Source organism: Schistocerca cancellata, chromosome 3 (genome assembly GCF_023864275.1).
Source record: "Schistocerca cancellata isolate TAMUIC-IGC-003103 chromosome 3, iqSchCanc2.1, whole genome shotgun sequence".
NCBI lineage: Eukaryota > Metazoa > Arthropoda > Insecta > Orthoptera > Acrididae > Schistocerca > Schistocerca cancellata.
The window spans coordinates 452,688,259-452,708,323 of NC_064628.1; the positions used below are offsets into that span (position 1 = coordinate 452,688,259).

Sequence of the window (20,065 nt, forward strand, 5' to 3'; positions counted from 1 at the left end):
ATGGTTCAGTCTTTCCTTGCGTAGCAGATGATTTATCTGCTTCACAACTCCGATCGCTCCTGATTGCGTTCGAAAGGCGTACAACATTTTGCAACTCGTCTCTCACGTCCACGCCATTATTCTAGCGCAACATGTGGCCCTCTAAAATTGCGAGTCTCACAACCTCTTTGACTAGCACATTGGGGCTAACTTGTCTGGCCGGAATTAGTTTTTTAGCTTGAGGTCAGCGGATTCCTACGAACCACGGTTTTGATCAGAGTCCCTTTTTTCGTGTCTGTGGTGGTAGTGTCCATTTAGTTTTGTTTTTCCACCGCCCATTGTCTGATATTTTTGTGTTCCCAGGATCGGTCCTTTGGTTTGGGACCGAGTGGAAAGTTTAATGCAAAGGCTATGCTGTTTGTGGGTCTTTCATCGTATTTTGACCAGTATTTGGCCGAATATGCTTTCTCAACGTCTTTATAAGTTCAGTACTTCTTTGACGATTTAGTAGCCTACAATGCGGAACAGCTCTGTCATATACCCTATCACAGAACTCAATTCCTTGAATATCGTTCGAGCTATATGGAATGACCTAATCGTAGTAACTTCGTGAATTCAGGCATATATGAAATTAGCTGCAGTAAGTGTAACTAGCCCGACGTGCTTCAGGCGACTCGTTCATTTACGGCACATTTGAAAGAGCGTACACGTTCCCAGAAGAAAGTGGTCTATGGCACACGTTGCTGAAAATAAACACTACGCAGTATAAATGAGAAGGGATGTAAGTGTTAAATACAGTGTCCAAGGGAAGGCTCTTCGATGTTCTAGAGGAAGTGAAAGTGTTTAGGAAGAGAAATTCCCTCCAGAACAAATTTTAAAAGAACTGAGCGAGATTGGTTAGAACTATAATTTAATATTTTTTAAGGATTTTCCCCAGTGACCAGATGTTTTGACGTTACAACGTGATGTGCGGCGCATTAGAAAGCAGAAACAAGCCTGGTTCTGACACTTGCTGTCTCTTCAACAAAGGATGGGACCCCTCCACGCCCACTCCATCGTGGTGACCAAACCAAAAGTTCTAGTGTCACCTCCGTATAACATGTTACTTTTTGAATCAGGAGTTACAGGATGCGGGCTGTGATGTTATCCATGCGTCTGGCTAAGATTACTCATTAACATGGTCCACTAGGAGATAGAAAGTGGACGAAAGCGATCGAAAGGTAACGGTTGTAAGGGCAGAGGAAAAAAAGTGCCAAGGCAAGCGCCAAGGGAAAAAAACCTCTGCGACAGTAGGACGGGTAGTAAGGGCAGTAGCAGCTTGCTGTCTGCGACAGTGCATGCAAGGTGCGGTTATGTTAGTGCGAGGTCGTACATCGTTACCTTTGTCGTTGCTGGAGCTCGTTGCGGGGCTTGCTGCAGTTGCTGCGTCCCTGCAACAGTTCAAGATCGTTGTACATTAGTGGGCGATCGGTCATAGATCGGCTCACAGACAGTGTAGGGGGTGTGTGTGGTTGGTTTGCGTGCTGTGTACAGTACGGTTTCCCAGCGGTTGCCTGTTTTTCGGCTGGTCGAGCATCTGGGGTTACCAGTAGTAACTGTGTTGCAGGGGCTCGCCAGTACTGTCGTGTTAGCGTGCTATGGACCATAGATGTTTAATTCCTAGCCAATAGTGTCTTTGGTCTGTTATGCTTCCATCTATGGTTGTGTCTCGTACAACACTGAAGTAACAGCGAGACCTCTTCGTCGTGAGCCGTCTACTCAGCGGCTGAGAAGGATCACACGAAGTTAGACAGCGTGCCCAGATAGCGACCTGTGTTGGCTGCAATGAACTCGTCAGCCCTGCGACGTTTCCACTCTGCTTTTACTACTTTGCACTTTATATTTTTGTATATTAACATGTTTTAAAGTAATACGCACTACACTGATTTACGCCTTTAGTTGTGTTTCCATTATCAAGCAGCAACCTGGGCGTTTATAATATGATCTGTTTTCTTGAGAAGCTTCCCATTTGATGATAATTCAGGACCGAATTCCCCTATGATCTTCAGTTAGATTTGTAATATTCAATTTCTATATTAAGTTAATTTTTGTTTCATGAGATAAACTTACTAATGCAGCTGTGACCTCTGCTACCTTTAACAACGTTTCACTGTTATGTTTTTGTATACAGTACATAATATACACAATTACGACAGTTTATGTAGAATGGTTTTATCTGTCTCTTGCAGGTCAGGGTATGGTTATTTGGTCAATAGACACCGATCATCCTGCCGAGCCTCCTGTATAAATTTGGAATCAATACAGGGTAAATATACACTGAAATTATTCGTCGACTTCTAAGTATTTCGCCAACAAGCCTTATGTCTTCAGACGATGACGCCAGAATAGCTGGAAAGAACTTTATTTTCACGTACTAATCTGATTTACGAAATGTAATGAAAGTAGCTGTCAAGCACATTTCCAAGAAGCGCATAGAATGTTATGATTTCGGGTAGGTCATGACGTTGTGCCAGTTTTATCTTTGACAGCTCTTGAGAGCTAAATCGTGTAAAGGAAACGCCCTTAATGTACTGTCGCATGGCGGTCTTTTTTGTCATCTAAATTGATACGAGGCAGATTATCTGCCCTAGTGCGCATATAAAGCCTCAATGGCAGACTGTTGTGTATATTCTAAATACTAAAGACGCCCAGAACGTGTTGCATACTATCCATCATGAAAGGTAAGTGAAAATTCCTGTTGTAAGTCGGAAAGTTAAAATTTTTCCGACGATACTCACTTGTAACGTCTTTCACGCTTTTGTGTGTGCAAAACAATGATTATTACCTGTAACACACATATTGCAAGCGAAATGTGCAGAAAATATTTGTCAGACAATAGTCTATGAACAACTGCTACTTACCTGCTAGAAAACAGAAGTGAGTGCAAGATGCTGTGCCATGAGATAAGCAGAAGCTCTGATAAGCATTAATACATGAGAATGCCTTGCGGCTTCTTTGTGTCAGACATATACTGGACACTCATTAGACTTCTCGCAAGACTGTAAGTTATTTCGTTATTTTAGGAAGGCGACAGTTCACTCTCAAATTCCGTGGCGAAACGGAGATCACATTGTTTTGAACAGAACCCAGTTTTTATGAATTTAACCACAATATAGAGACCTCCTGAACAGGATCCTATTTATTTTGTCGTAGAGCTATGAAATTTAAATTGGTACTGACTATTCTGATGTAGATATACGGTATATTATTAGGCGGATCTTTTATAATGTACTTTGTTGACTAATAATTTAAGCAGAAGCAATGAAGTTGTTAGGGACACGTTCAGTTATCGTTGCACCACATACACAAAAAACATAAACTAGTGGAAATACAGACGCACAAGGAACAACGATTAGCCATTTAGAGAGATGGCACACGCTACTTTCAACATTTAGTGTATTTGACGTTAATGGTGACAAGGAAGTCATCCTGGGACAAATAAAAGAGAATATTAGGATAATTGGCACACAGAGACAATTCTTGAAAAGAAAAGGAAAAAAAAAGAAGTGGTTATGTGCGAGTAGGACTGGCGCACTGAGAGTTACGTAGAAAATAATTATGCACGTAGACAGTTCGTCCATTTCTGGAATGAGAATCTCGGCCATTTTTGCCTGTTATAGACATTGCTTCTGGCAAGATATTGCCCCAGTGATTGCAATATTTTCGAGAATATTTCAATTTAATTAGCATAGACGTGACGTACAGTAACTGCCGGATACAAGCGACCGTAATTATAACAATCAACAGTTCTGCATTCAGGTTGAATGGATCGAAGTGGTAAAAGTCAAACATCACACAAGGAATCACTTTGTTGTTCATATGACGCGTTTCGGAATTTATCCATCATGAGATATCCAGGAGCCATCCCGCACATATTTTCGAGTAGTTTGTGAAACAAAAATTCGCAGGTTAATGCAGTAATCGCTCCCGAATATCTAATGATGGAAAAATTCTGAAACGCGTCATATGAACAACAAAGCCATTCTTTTCCTGATGTTTGACTTTTACCATTGCAGCCCAGTCAGCCTGAATGCAGAACTACTGGTGGTTTTAATTTCAAGTTTGAAGTCGGATAGCAAACGATAAAATAAATATTTTTTCGTGTGATTTAATTACAACGATTTTCTGATTTTTTTCCTTTACTTCTACTATGAAACGTTGCTTCTTGCCAAATTTCATTTTATTAGGTCAACAGAATATACCCTATAGGTTTTGACGATTGAGTTCACTAGTATCCAGATTTGTGACGTAAATGGTCATATCTTTTGGTTGTATTGGCTTAGAAGCTCACATTTATTTCATCGCCAAAGACCTATAGACCTTTATACGTAATATAAGTTTCAGCTTGATAAGTCTATCCTTTCCTGAGGAAAAGTAGCCTTGACAGTCAGACAGATTTAGAGTCAGATAAGAAGAAACAAATGTTTTTTTCGTGTGGCTTAGTAGCAAATTTGCGGTATTAAGATTCTTTTCCTTTGGTTGTACTGTGAAATTCATGATTCTAGGCCAAAAGGTACCCTATACGTATTGATGAGTGAGTTTGTGAATATCAAAACACGCGACATAAATGGCCGTAATGGCCGGAATTTATCCATGACTTTGTGGTGACCTTGAAGTTTCAGGATTTTACACTGCGAAGGGACCATTCAGCCCAGTACGTGACATAATTGTCAGCTTGATACAATTATCAACAGTCGGACAGACGGACAGACAGATAGGCAGGCAGGCAAGCAAAAAAATGATCATATAAGGGTACCGTTTTTACCTACTGAGTTATGAAACCCTAAAAAGGATTTAAATCATGCTGAAAGTCTTTCTGAACGAAAACTTTGCTTTCAATAACACTCCCAAGTCTGTCTCCATTCTGAAAGAAATCAATGGAGTTCAGACTGAATATCGTATTAACATTACAATATCGGTATTCATTATATCTGAAAGGAATGGAAACATGTAATTCTATGCATACTAGAATAAATCCCTTGAGCAGTTAAACAGAGAACCGACTCGTGGCGATAACATATTAGACCTTCTGGTGACAAACAGACCCGAACTATTTGAAACGGGGAATCAGTGATCATAAAGCGGTTACAGCATCGGTGATTTCAGCCGTAAAGAGAAATATTAAAAAAGGTAGGAAGATTTTTCTGTTTAGCAAAAGTGACAAAAAGCAGATGCCAGAGTACTTGACGGATCTCAAGTACAGATAGTGTTGATGATCAGTGTACAAAGTTCAAAACCATCGTACAATATGCATTAGATGAGTATGCGCCAAGCAAGATCGTAAGAGATGGAAAAGAGCCACCGCGGTACAACAACCGAGTTAGGAAACTGCTACAGGAGCAAACACGAACATAGCCAAAGCCTTGCAGACAAAAATTGCACGAAGCGAAATGTAATGTGAAGAGGGCTATGCGAGAGGCGTTCAACGAATTCGAAAGTAAAGTTCTATGTACTGACTTGGCAGAAAATCATAAAATATTTCGGTCTTATGTCAAAGCGGTAGGTGGATCAAAACAAAATGTCGAGACACTGTGACCAAAATGGTACTGAAACAGAGGATGACAGACTACTGTTTCACAGAGGAAGACTGCTCTGTAGTTCCTTCTCTAGATTGTCGCACAGATGACAAAATGGTAGATATCGAAATAGATGACAGAGGGATAGAAAAACAAATAAAATCGCTGAAAAGAGGAAGGGCTGCTGGACCTTACACAGAGTAGGCGAAGGAACTTGCCCCCCTTCTTGCAACGGTGTACCGTAGGTCTCTAGAAGAGCGTAGCATTCCAAAAGATTGGAAAAGGGTACAGGTCATCCCCACTTTCAAGACGGGACGTCGAACAGATGTGCAGAACTATAGACCTATATCTCTAAAGTTGATTAGTTGCAGAATTTTGGAACACTTTTTACGGTTCAAATGGCTCTGAGCACTATGGGACTTAACATCTGAGGTCATCAGTCCCCTAGAACGTAGAAGTACTTAAACCTAACTAACCTAAGGACAACACACATATCCATGCCCGAGGCAGGATTAGAACCTGCGACCGTAGCGGTCGCGCGGTTCCAGACTGAAGCGCCAAGAACCGCTCGGTCACAGCGGCCGGCGAACACGTTTTATGTTCGAGTATAATGACTTTTCTGGAGAGTAGAAATCTACTCTGTATGAATCAGCAAGGATTTCGAAAAAGACGATCGTGTGAAACCCAGCTCGGGCTATTCGTCCACGAGACTCAGAGGGCCATAGACACGGGTTCCCAGGTAGATGCCGTGTTTCTTGACTTCCGGAAGGCGTTTGATACAGTTCTCCACAGTAGTTTAATGAACAAAGTAAGAGCATATGGACTGTCAGACGAATTGTGTGATTGGATTGAAGAGTTCCTAGATAACAGAACCCAGCATGTCATTATCAATAGAGAGAAGTCTTCCGAAGTAAGAGTGATTTCAGGTGTGCCGCAGGGGAGTGTCGTAGGACCGCTGCTATTCACAATATGTATGTAAATGAGATTGTGGATAACATCAGAAGTTGCATCTTGAGGATGATGCTGTAGTATATCGAGAGTTTGTAACAATGGAAAATTGTACCGAAATGCAGGAGGATCTGCAACGAATTGACGCCTGATGCAGGAAATGACAATTGAATCTGAATGTAGACACGTGTAATGTGCTGCGAATACATAGAAAGAAAGATCCTTTATCATTTAGCTGCAATATAGCAGGTGAGCAACTGGAAGCAGTTAATTCCATAAATTATCTGGGAGTAGGCATTAGGAGTGATTTAAAATGGAATGACAGTGTAAAATTAATCATCGGTAAAGCAGATGGCTCTGAGCACTATGGGACTTAACTGCTGTGGTTATCAGTCCCCTAGGACTTAGAACTACTTAAACCTAAGTAATCTAAGGACATCACACACATCCATGCCAGAGGCAGGATTCGAACTGCGGCCGTAGCGGTCGCGTGGTTCCAGACTGTAGCGCCTAGAACCGCTCGGCCACCCCGACCGGCTAAAGCAGATGCCAGACTGAGATTCATTGGAAGAATTCTAAGGAAATCCAGTCCGAAAACAAAGGAAGTAGGTTACAGTACACTGTTTGATTACTGCTCACCGATGTGGGATCCGTACCAGATAAGGTTGATAAAAAAGATAGAGAAGATCCAACGGAGAGCAGCGCGCTTCGTTACAGGATCATTTAGTAATCGCAAAAGCGTTACGGAGATGATATATGAACTCCAGTGGAAGACTCTACACGAGAGACGCTCAGTAGCTCAGTACGGGCTTTTGTTGAAGTTTCGAGACCGAGGAGACAAGCAGTATATTGCTCCCTCAAACGTATATATCACGAAGAGACCATGAGGATCAAATCACAGAGATTAGAGCCCACACAGAGGCATACCGACAATCTTCCTTTCCACGAACAATACGAGACTGGAATACAGGGGAGAAGCGATAAAGGTACTCAAGATACCCCCCGCCACACACCGTCAGGTGGCTTGCGTAGTATGGATGTAGACGTAGATGTAGATGTAGATTGTATGACCATCGTCTCAGTTAATATTTCCTTCTTTATAAGAAGTGATACATGGTTAAATGTCAGCTCTGTGGAAAAATGTTTACATCAATATTTGTACCACAGTTTTAGCAGAGGTACATTTATACTTATTCAGAGCTATTTAGATGTGTGTTTATACTTTTTCTTAGCAAAGAAGTGAACACCACGGTGACGATTGTCCAGACCAGACTACCCTTTCTGTTCCAGTGCTGGCTTCTCTCCTGGCTGTGTGCGTGCTGGTAGCCGTGGTGTCGGCGGCCCCCAACTGCCCGCAGTACGACGGCTCCACGCCCGTCTTCTTCCCTGACGAGAACGACAGCAGCAGCTTCTACGAGTGCAGCAACGGCAGGTCCGTCCACATGGCCTGCCCCACTGGCACCGTCTGGAACTCCAACATCAACACCTGCGACTGGCCCCAGGCCAGGAAGTAGAAGGCACCGGACGATTACCTCCCCCGTGATATCACATTACTTGACATGACACTCTAAATGTATTCGAATAGGTTTCACACTGTACTCTAGTGTAATATTTAACTTTTAATAAACAGGAATAAAATAAAAGTGACTTGTTGTTATTAGGAAACAATAATACTACGAAGCCCTTTAATGCGGGGTATACAAAAGTGTTGAAATGTTTCAAATGGTTCTGAGCACCATGGGACTCAACTTCTGAGGTCATCAGTCCCCTAGAACTTAGAACTACTTAAACCTAACTAACCTAAGAACATCACACACATCCATGCCCGAGACAGGATTCCAACCTGCGACCGTAGCGGTCTACAAAAGTGTCATTAACATTTCATGATATTGAAACAAGCTAATGATTGGAGTCAAAGTGCCGATTATGTACTTTGTCGAACATGGTGGTGAAATATTGACCTCGCGTTGTTTAGTGTGACGGTTCAAATCCATCTTGAGCAATCCAGATTTCGATATTATATTGTTTCCCTAAATTGCTGAGGTATTTCTCTACATAAATATTAATCTAGTTTTGTTGTTGTTTCTTACCTATTTTGAAATCTTAGTCTGATGTTAAGCCTTAGTCCTGCTTCCTTCGGTGTTTCTAGTAGTATTGTTTGTATTTATTTTGGGGATGGGGGGATGGGGCAACAATGATGCATGTTTTAAGGACATTTGATAGATCATCAGCAGAGAAACACTGTCATCTTCTACATGCTCTACTACATGCCAGTATTCACAGTTAAACACAAGTGGCGGGAGAATTTAGTAAATTAAGGCTGCTAGCTGAGGGCAGTTGTAAGTATATTACAGTAATTTGGGAATGTTACTGAGGTGAAAGACCCTTATTCCAGCAGACTTCGGCCATTCTATAAAACTGTGTGCCTTGTTTCGATGTCTTACGAAGTACCACATACGGAGGGATTCTGCACGTCGTCATGTTTGTGGCGATTTAGGTTATTACTTACCTGCAAATTTAAATTTGTTCTGTTCCCGTGATCTGGAGATAGAGATTTTAACTAGAAATAAAAAAGTCCCGGGACCCTGGTGTCAATCAAACCACTACTGGAATTCTGAATAAAAATCTTGGCAGGCGATATGTGACGGCGTAAGAAGTCACCCCTCGTTCTTCACTGGCCTTGTCAAAAAGGGGGGAGGAGGCCAGACAGTGGTTAAGGGCGCACTATTGCCGTTGGATTGGGAAACTGCCAGTAAAAGATGGATGACTCAACAAGGAACACTGGCTTGAGGACGCAGATGGCAGTGGAAACCACTGCATTAAAGTCTAGTTACGAGCATCCGCAGTACATGTGGCATGTGATTGAAAAAGTGTCATGATGAACTATATATCAGCGACATATTATGAATTATCGCTGGTAGGGGACTGTCAAGTTGGAGGGGGACCATAAGAAAAAGATGGAATAATCAACGACGGGATAACATTCTAAACGTGGGAGCAGAGAATATCAGAATTTTGAACGTAGTAGTAAAGCTAGAAAATCTTAAAAAAGGAATGCAGTGACTCAATCTAGATACAGTGCTGCTCATTGTAGTGAAATGGAAAGAAGGAATGGATTTATGGTCAGGTGAATGTAAAGAAATAAGAACAGCAGTAGAAAATGGTATCATGGGAGTAGGATTCGTTATGAATTGGAAAGTAGAGCAGAGACAGAGAGTTACTGTCAACAGTTCCGTGATAGGGTTGTTCTCATCAGAATCGATAGCAAATCGATGTCAGCACAAGTAGTTCAGCTAAACATGCGGCCATTATAAGCAGAAGATGAACAGATAGAGAAAGTATAAGAGGGTATCGAATAGGTAATTTAGAACATAAAGGGAGGTGAATCTGTAATATCAGTCGAAGATTGGAATGCTGTTATAGGGGAAGAAGTGGAAGAATGGGTTACGGGAGAATATGGGGTTAGCGTAGGAATGAGTTCTGCAATACATTTCAACTAGTAATAATGAATAGTCTGTTCAAGAAAAACTATAGGAGGAGGTATACTTTGGAAAGGTACTGTGACACAAGAGGATTCCAGATGAATTAAGCCATCGATAGAGAGAAATTTCGAAAAGTTATTTGATTGTAAGGCGTATCCAGGAACAGACAGAGACAGACGCCACAATTTAGTTCTTAGTAGTTAACTTTCTAGTGTCTAAGTTCGTCCTTCTAACATCAGTGATAAGGGCAATCACTGTTACTGGAAAGACAAACATAGACACTAGAGAAGTAACTGCGAAGAACCTTTGGGTAACAAAAAATATATCAATCCATCTACGAAAGAAGGAAATACAAAAATTTTCAAGGAAACACGGAAGTACAAATACATAAATGACATAGGAACTAAGTAAACAGACAATGAAGGAAAGCCAAGGTGAAGTGGTTGAAAAAAAATCAAGATATCGAAAAAGAAATGACAGAAAATTCGAAACAGCTTGTCGTGAAATTAATAGCAGGAGCGACAACACTGCAATTGCACTATTAAATATAGAGGATGCAGTGGATAGTTATAAAGAAGGCGTGGATGAGGGGGACAAATTGTGCGATGACGTGACAGAAGTAAAAATTGGCGTCGATATGGAAGATATAGGGGATCCATTATTAGTCAGAACCTACAGCTTTGAAAGACTTAACATCAAAGAAGACAAAGCGGATAGATAACATTCCGACAGATTTTCTGCAAAAAATGGGGGAAGTGGTAACAAAACGATTATTCATGTTAGTGTGGAAAATCTAAAAGAGTGGCGACATACCGTCAGACTTTTGGGAAAACTGTATCCACACAATCTGGAATATAGTGTGAGACCTATTGCGTAATCAGCTTAACAGCTCATCCATCGTAACAGCTAACGTGAATAACATACAGAAGGATGGAAAAGAGGAGTGAGGATCTGTTAGATGACTTCGACTTCCACTTTATGAAAAGTCAAAGCATCAGACAGGCAGTTCTGTCGTTGCCCTTGATAATGGAAGAAAGGCTGAAAAAATTAAGATATGCTCGTAGGATTCGTCAAGCTAGAAATAGTGTTCGTCAATGTAAAATGGTGCAATATGTTCAAAATTTTCAGAGAAACAGGTGTAACCCGTAGAGAAAAAAGGGTAATACACAACATGAGCAACAGTCAAGAGCGAACCATGAAACTGAATGAAAGTAGTAGAGGACCAACCTTCGTACTTGGGCAATCTGCATTATTCAAGGGCGGCAGCAGATGCATTCATGTCGCACTGTTGAGATCACCAGGTAACGTCATTAGTTTCTTCTCATCTTACCCTCGCGTCACTTTCCCCAACCCTCACCCCCCCTCTCCAAATCCTCCCAGCCCCACCTCTCTCTCCTCCTCTATGGGAGAACATAGGGTTGCTTCTCTTTATAACCTGTTGGAAAATTTTCCTACACCACTCGAAATTGGTGGAGAAAACTCAGGAAGGAGCAAGTATTACTGTCTTGCAATCACATACACTAATTAGACTGCTATGAATCATCAAACTAAAAATATTATAAGCATAGCTACAGATCCAATAAAATATTGCAAAAAAGGTATCAAAAATCTCTCCTACAGATCGTATAAAAATTTGTGAAATACTGCAGAAAACAATATCCCAACACAGCTAAAAATCTCACCTAAACTCCAGCTACAGAAATTTCACTACAGATCTTATACACGTTTACTACATACGGCAAATGGAGTCTATAATAATATACGCACCGTCTACCAATGTTTCAGAGCAGATGTGCGATGCTAGAAAACACCGTTACTGCACTATGCTGAGTGATGGGGACCATAGAGTTACTGCACTGCGATAGGACCGCTGACAGGTTACCACAGGGCTGCCCGCTGCCTGCATTAATAGCTGGGGGTCTGGTAGTGCAAGAGGAAATTACCATCGATCCATGAGGTAGACAACATTATCCCGTTCTACCTTGTGTGTAGTAATATGTAGAACTAGTAATAACTGGAGCCAAATTGACGAGGTTGCAGCGACCTGACCTTTTCCACAACCTCAGACCGACTGAACTCGTCCACAAAACCACCACCAAAGGGCACTTAAAATTGTGATCTCATGGATTTTTCTGATCTCATGGGTTTTTCCCCTACCCCTCTGACGAAGATCAGCTGCCCGTTAAAATCTGGCAGGCTATTTATACAACACTGTGGAATTCTACCTCAGACTTGGGTGAGGGTCGACTGGTCAAGTTCAAAATTCCACCGCCTCCACCCTCTTCACCCCCATCTCGGAATTGGCAGGACAAGCTTACCCTGGTAGGAGCTGCCAGAGTGGAAGGACAATGGTTGTTGTTTTCTTTATTTAATCATTTTTGGGGATGTGCTGATGTTATCCTGACTGAAGACGACTTCACAACAATACCTCCCCCCCCCCCCCCCCCCCCCGCGGCCCTCGGCTCCCAGATTTTTCTAATCGTGTGTGCTCATCTTGACATGCAAGGGTCAACTGGCCTAGAGTTCGGAATATCTCCATCATAGAGCGTTCAAAACTGTGAACATGATGGCTTTCCCCCCTCCCCCACATGACAAGGCCAGTTGGCAGTTCAGACCTGTCGAGCTATTTATATAATAGTGTGAATTACTGCTGAGTGTTGAGTGGGTGTCGAGTGGTCTAGTTCACAACTTTTCACTGCCTCGATTTGGAAAGTGGTTGGAAAAGTTCAATCTTGGCTATGGAAGGACTTGGGATAGTTTCTGCTGCTTGTCTGGGGAAGCGCAGGTGTTATTCTGTTGGAGGAAGAATCCAAAATACCATCCCCACTCCCACTTTCTACACCCACTTTTTTCCTGCTCTCATGCATGCGTGTGTGGAAGGACATCTCTTTCCCAGTACCACCACCAGAAGGCGCTCGAAATAGTGACATCACAGGGGTTTTTCCCCTCGCAAATTGATGAGGGAAAGCTGAGCTCTAGGTGTGGGAGGAGCAAGTATTATCCTGTTGACGGATGCCCTAATTATGTACAGATCATATAAAAATCATAAACTCTATATGCACAGCTTCAGAAACAAACACATTAAAAATATTGTGAGAAACCTCGCCTAACCAACACGAAGAGATCATAAATGCGCACCTTACATAACGCATGTAACGGGCTACAGCGCATCTGACTCCGAACTGTCCTTGAAGTAACCGATTTGTAACAGTTCGTTTTGTCATGTATTTACATGGTTGCTGTGTCGACCAAATTGGCGCTGGAGGCTGTTCCACGATCTTGGGGGTTTGTGCAGACACTGTCCGCTAACAGCTCTGACCAGAACCACCATTACTGCACTGAGCCGGAACTGCTGACGGATTACTGCAGGTTGCAAACACGCAACGCAAACAGACCGCAGAATACTCACACGTAATTATATCGATATGTTTCACATCACTGTAAAATATCTTTAAATGTATTTAGTTTATTCTTTACACTGCAAACGAATTACATATGAAGAGCCTTAATCTGCTGTCCTGTACTTTTTTACAACATATTTCTCTTGCGCACTGTCAGTGGCTACCAGGTGCGTCGCGTGAGCAGCAGTAACAATTCCACCAAATACCATTCAATATTTCCGCTGCGCACCACTGCCGTGAGACATAAGGGCCCGCAGCAAACACTTGTGCACGTGCTATACGGCCCGAGGAGTAAATCGGCTCTGGGTAAATCCCGAGACCGCAGACACTCATCTGCGATCACAGGAACTCGTTGGCGGCGTCTGACGTGGGTCGGGCCATCACTAGTTTGCAGGCACGCTGTACCGCCTAGCTGGAATCACTTCGCGAATCTTGCACATGTCCACTCGTATATCACTCGTCAAGTGTGGTCATATTTAATGCAAGCTTCGATAACCATCCTTCTAAATTGACCATCATTCGACATTTAACATCATCTACCATAAACCATTACACACCGTCATTCACTGCCGACTAGCATGCAGTTTTCCCCTCAACTGTCTGACGTCGCACTTCAATTGTCGACTTAAGTTTAGCCATGAATCCCGGAATTTAGAGTCGGTGATGCCAGAGTGGATGGAGCCGGTCCTTGACGGTCTCGGCGTATGCTTTCATCGTGAAGGCAGAGCGATATTGGTAATTTATATACTCATCTTACAAGTTGAAAGGTCTCTGTTGGATTCCTTTCATGTTTAATTTCTTAAATCTGTTGCCATTTATGGAATAAATTCCTCTTCTAAATGTACTGTGGCGTTTCTGACTATCTGGGAGGAGACTGAGCAGTGGAACGTGTTACTTTTACACATAAACAAGAACGATCTGTCACACTACTACACTTTAAAGCACAGTTTATATGTAATTCTTATATGTAATTCATGTCACACAGTCTCATACGGAACCTACATCCGCTTTCTTTTATATACTGTATATGATAAGATACTGTCATCCCCCTTCCCTTTTGTGTGAGAGGATGAATGAGCATATGTATTTCTAGTTGCATGCTTGAGGGTAGCAGACAAGGCTGTCTGCTAGAGAACAGTAGGACCAACATCGGAACAGGTAGCTACGCTTCCTAAAAGCAAAGAGGTTTCTATCCTTAGTATGGTCCTGTCCGTCCGTTGTCATGTTGGTATAGGAAGCTGCCCCTCTGGCCACTTCCGTTGGTCTTTGAGAGCCGCTCTCAGGAAGCACGCTCGGCAGTAGGTCAGTTGCTGTGTGGCCGTGGCGAGCGTCTGAAGTGGTAAGATCTCCGGCTAAGCGCGTGTCTGTTAAGTCCGTAGGACAATGGATTTCTTAAGTTCAGCCTAACTGAAAATTTAATCACCTTGATTTCAGGTTTAGCTCTAAAATATCTAATGCTATCTTAAAGTGCAGCGGAGTGTAATTCTCGTGTTAAATTCAGATTATTTTTCGGTAGTTGCTTTGTTACTACTTTGTGAGTAAAGTGGAACCACGTGTTGATCAGTAACTCTAACTAAGTTCATCAATCTTAAATGCGAATGTTTGTGTGATTATAACGTCTCGTCTTGACTATATTTTCAATATAGCAACTTTTCTTTATGTTCAGCTCACGTGGGGTGTACTTTGCGAGACCACTACCACGTGCTTATATAACTGTTTGACCCATCAGGTTAATAGTAAGACGTTAGTAACCAGTTCAAGGTTTTTCTTTTGTCAAGTGCTTTTCGATCTAATGTATTTTAATTATCAAAATTATTGTGGAGTTGTACGCTTTGTGTAAACCAAGTTGACCACGTGGAGCATGTGGTGTAATCATCAAAGTAGCCCTCAGCTATTCTTTTTGCGAAGACTTCACAAAGAGTTAATATGAATTTAGTATACCAGTGTGTGGTAATTACATGACGGACAGGATTGTGGTATGAACGTAATTTCTTTGGGTAAAAACTGAATCTGTTGGTTGTGGTTAATTTCTTCTTGCTTATGTTTCAATGTTCTTCGTGTGTTATTTTATGAATGCAGTGTTGTATCCAGTCTCCCAATCTTGGCTCCATAGTTTATGTGTTCCGTAAGATTACAATCTCACACTCTTTTCAATCGTAAATAAGGCACCAGCTCAGTTATAACTCACGTATAATATGCTGAAATTCCAATGAACAATCTTAAAATAAATTTCCAAGTATAAACTGATTTCTTTCTTTTTATTTAAATTCTCCTTTTTATATATATATTTTACCGGTTTTGTATGACTATTAAAAGATTATCATTAATGTTAGTCTGCTAAATATCTGATGAAACAGTTGCCCAGTAATCCACGGTTAACGTCCCCAGACAGATCACGGCTTTTAACCCACTTTCATTGTCAACTAGCACCGATGTCAGCATAGCAAATTGAAGTTACAACCTTACACATCAGCATACCAAATTAAAGGAACAATATTACAAAGTTCCTTATTTTTTGTTGTAGTACATACAATCAGAGCTCTTTCTTTGCAGCAGGCGAGTTTAATCAGTGCCTAGAACGTTGTACTTAGTTTCGTTATTCTTTATCTCTCTCTAGAGCTGGTAAGTGCACAATCCCTGGAGCGTTTATATCACACTCCTGCGGGCTGCTGCTTACAGTGTTATTAACAAAAAAAGCATTAGTTGATAGCAAAATCACTCCATACTTGTACTCATTACAACAGTATCAGCAGGTGCTGGACGTTAAGATGCTACCACGAATACTCACGTATCGTTAGAAATCCGACAACGCAACGTCTAATACATCTGAGAGGAACGCTTGTAGAGTCCCTCTGCAGAGTGATATTTTATAAAGTCGATTTACTAGGAGAAAAACGTTCTGAGACAAATATGAATTGTTAAGCGACTCATTAACAAAAGATGTTCTGGCAATGTATATAGTGTTACATTACGATCGATGTATCACGAGACAGACTCATACGCTGGTTCCTACCAAGAAGAAAGCAAAGAGCTATGATCAGCCAAGATCATAAGATAGCCTACTTCTTAGCGGTGACTCGCTTGTCGCTGTAACACACTTCTTACTAAGCGAATGACTTTTCCTATGTTTAATACTTTTTCAGAAGTAAATGTATGTAAGCACTGAACTGCCATTAAGAAATAGACTTCAATGGAAGTAGCTCATGCAATAATTGTAGCCTACAGCCCTCAAACCAACTTCGTAAGTGTCTCAAGACTGTGGACGAAATTTCGTATTTTGTCACAACACACCACGGTAATGTTAAACGTGTTACGTACAGGATAAATAATTACTGATTCGAAGACCAATCATAGCTACCACCATACTGACTTTAGCACTATGTAGCGGGAGAATGACATACTTGGAAAACCGTTTCTACCAACAATAGCCGCTCGAGCATAAGAAAGTTAGTCTCCCAGTCTTAATTCTACAGGAAGTATCGCGCCATTATAGGTCCTGATTGTCTCTTTTTTTAAGTAGAGTATCAAGGTACTGCATCCTACCATTACTATATAATCCATTAAAACTACTATCTTCCACAACACGTACATAGCCAGCTAAAAATACTGGGTGTTACAAAAAGGTAGGGCCAAACTTTCAGAAAACATTCCTCACACACAAAGAAAGAAAATATGTTATGTGGACATGTGTCCAGAAACGCTTACTTTCCATGTTAGAGCTTATTTTATTACTTCTCTTCCAATCACATTAATCATGCAATGGAAACACACAGCAACAGAACGTACCAGCGTGACTTCAAGCACTTCGTTACAGGAAATGTTCAAAATGTCCTCCATGAGCGAGGATACATGCATCCACCCTCCGTCGCATGGAATCCCTGATGCGCTGATGCAGCCGTGGAGAATGCCGTATTGTATCACAGCCGTCCACAATACGAGCACGAAGAGTCTCTACATTTGGTACCGGGGTTGCGTAGACAAGAGCTTTCAAATGCCCCCATAAATGAAAGTCAAGAGGGTTGAGGTCAGGAGAGCGTGGAGGCCATGGAATTGGTCCGCCACTACCAATACATCGGTCACCGAATCTGTTGTTGAGAAGCGTACGAACACTTCGACTGAAATGTGCACGAGCTCCATCGTGCATGAACCACATGTTGTGTCGTACTTGTAAAGGCACATGTTCTAGCAGCATAGGTAGAGTATCCCGTATGAAATCATAATAACGTGCTCCGTTGAGCGTAGATGGAAGAACATGGGGCCCAATCAAGACATCACCAACAATGCCTGCCCAAACGTTCACAGAAAATCTGTGTTGATGATGTGATTGCACAATTGCGTGCGGATTCTCGTCAGGCCACACATGTTGATTGTGAAAATTTACAATTTGATTACGTTGGAATGAAGCCTCATCCGTAAAGAGAACCTTTGCACTGAAATGAGGATTGACACATTGTTGGATGAACCATTCGCAGAAGTGTACACGTGGAGGCCAATCAGCTGCTGATAGTGCCTGCACACGCTGTACATGGTACGAAAGCAACTGATTCTCCCGTAGCACTCTCCATACAATGACGTGGTCAACGTTACCTTGTACAGCAGCAACTTCTCTGACGCTTACATTAGGGTTATCGTCAACTGCACGAAGAATTGCCTCGTCCATTGCAGGTGTCCTCGTCGTTCTAGGTCTTCCCCAGTCGCGAGTCATAGGCTGGAATGTTCCGTGCTCCCTAAGACGCCGATCAATTGCTTCGAACGTCTTCCCGTCGGAACACTTCGTTCTGGAAATCTGTCTCGATACAAACGTACCGCACCACGGCTATTGCCCCGTGCTAATCCATACATCAAATGGGCATCTGCCAACTCCGCATTTGTAAACATTGCACTGACTGCAAAACCACGTTCGTGATGAACACTAAACTGTTGATGCTACGTACTGATGTGCTTGATGCTAGTACTGTACAGCAATGAGTCGCATGTCAACACAAGCACCGAAGTCAACATTACGTTCCTTCAATTGGGCCAACTGGCGGTTAATCGAGGAAGTACAGTACATACTGACGAAACTAAAATGAGCTCTAACATGGAAATTAAGCGTTTCCGGACACATGTCCACATAACATCTTTTCTTTATTTGCGTGTGAGGAATGTTTCCTGAAAATTTGGCCGTACCTTTTTGTAACACCCTGTATAATACGTATTCGAATTTTAGGGGTCACATTCAGAAAAGACATAACGAACAGGTCCTTCGGAGCTGGTATTACTGACCTCCCTCCAGTTCACAAATTGCGGAACGATCTTAGGTATACAAATTTGGTAAGTTTAGTAGGTCTGCTCGACAGACATTGTCTCCAATACGTATCAGGAAGGCATAATTTATTCTACATCGCAACCAATCAGACCCTCTAGAGCAGATACTTAGTTGTTCTTTCAATTCTCAGATTTACTCTCACTGGTATTTTCTACACTGATTTGCTTCTGATCTATAAACAGTCATTTGCATATGCAGTATGGGATATGAAATATAAAGCGCATTGCTTTACAAACCATTATCGTTCCTGACTATCATTTTTAAGGAGAGTTTAGTGAGATTCGGCCCAACCATTGTGGAGAAATCCATTAAAACTACCGTCTTCCACACTATGTATACATCCAGCTAAATATTTAATACTACCTATTCTAATTTTAGGAGTTATAACCAGAAAGATGTCATGTTCAATACCATATGATCAAGCATCACTCTCGCTCCCAATGCACTACGGAAAGGGAGGAGGGGGGAGATACTTATACGAAAAACTTTAATAGGTACTCGTCTACGTCCGCTCTTGGGATACAGTTCTGTAACCGTGTATTCACCAGTGCTGTCGCCCCGGCCTCCAACGATATCTCTGCTGTCGGTGGGTGGAGGGAGTCCGAAGCCTATCCTCGAAGTAGTGTAACTTCTTGTTTGCAGTAAAGTAATGTCAATGCACTACCTCCAACAGCAGTCCAAGTGTTTTAGAGTTAGTGTTTCCACTTGGAGGAACGCACATGGCTAGGTTGGAAGGTATAAAAACGTGGCAAGCCACATTTGGTTGTGTAAGAAACAAGAGCATATTTATAGTTACGTTTGGAATACGGAAGAAACGAATAAATATTGAAAAAATGTGAGAAATATCAAAAATTCGGTATGAAATCTGGATACTATATAGCCACATAGGATATTTGCATTTCTGCTTACAGCGTAGTGGAGAACTGACATAAGCACTACATCAAAGTGTCTGGCAGAGAACTCTTGGACGCTCCACTAGAAACCTACAATTGTGAGTGATCTTTTACAATCAAAAGCGCGCCTGAGGTTCTAGAGGTAGCGGCCATGAGTACCAGTCATAAAGATATTGGTCCTTTGTTCGCCACAGTGGCCGAGCGATTCTAGGCAAAAGAAACTTTATGACACGTGTCTTCTTGGAACGCACTCTGTTAAAGACTCCATTTGGAAGGCTATCGGAACTTCATGAAACTGTAGGAACAGAAGTGGGAATGTTGCTCGATGACCCACAAGAATTTCTGCATTTTTTCACTCGAAAATGGCCGGGATCAAATGTGTTTCATTACTTGTAGAACGTCCCTTATATTTGGAAATAATCCCATAGTCATAGAACCCTCCGGCCCAAACCGCACTGCACACAAATCCGTGGCTACAGTTTTAATAATGTTATTCTAC

At 41.9% G+C, this 20,065-nt stretch overlaps 1 protein-coding gene across 1 annotated transcript in view; it reads left to right on the forward strand.

Moving 5' to 3' along the window:
- Positions 1 to 8,125, forward strand: part of LOC126175218 (peritrophin-1-like) — a 76,073-nt gene extending 67,948 nt beyond the window's left edge. The window contains exon 3 of the mRNA XM_049921848.1: positions 7,915 to 8,125. Within this exon, the coding sequence (XP_049777805.1) occupies positions 7,915 to 7,996 (82 nt within the window). The 3' untranslated portion in view covers positions 7,997 to 8,125. The remainder of the gene's footprint in view (positions 1 to 7,914) is intronic.
- Positions 8,126 to 20,065: the final 11,940 nt, after the last annotated feature.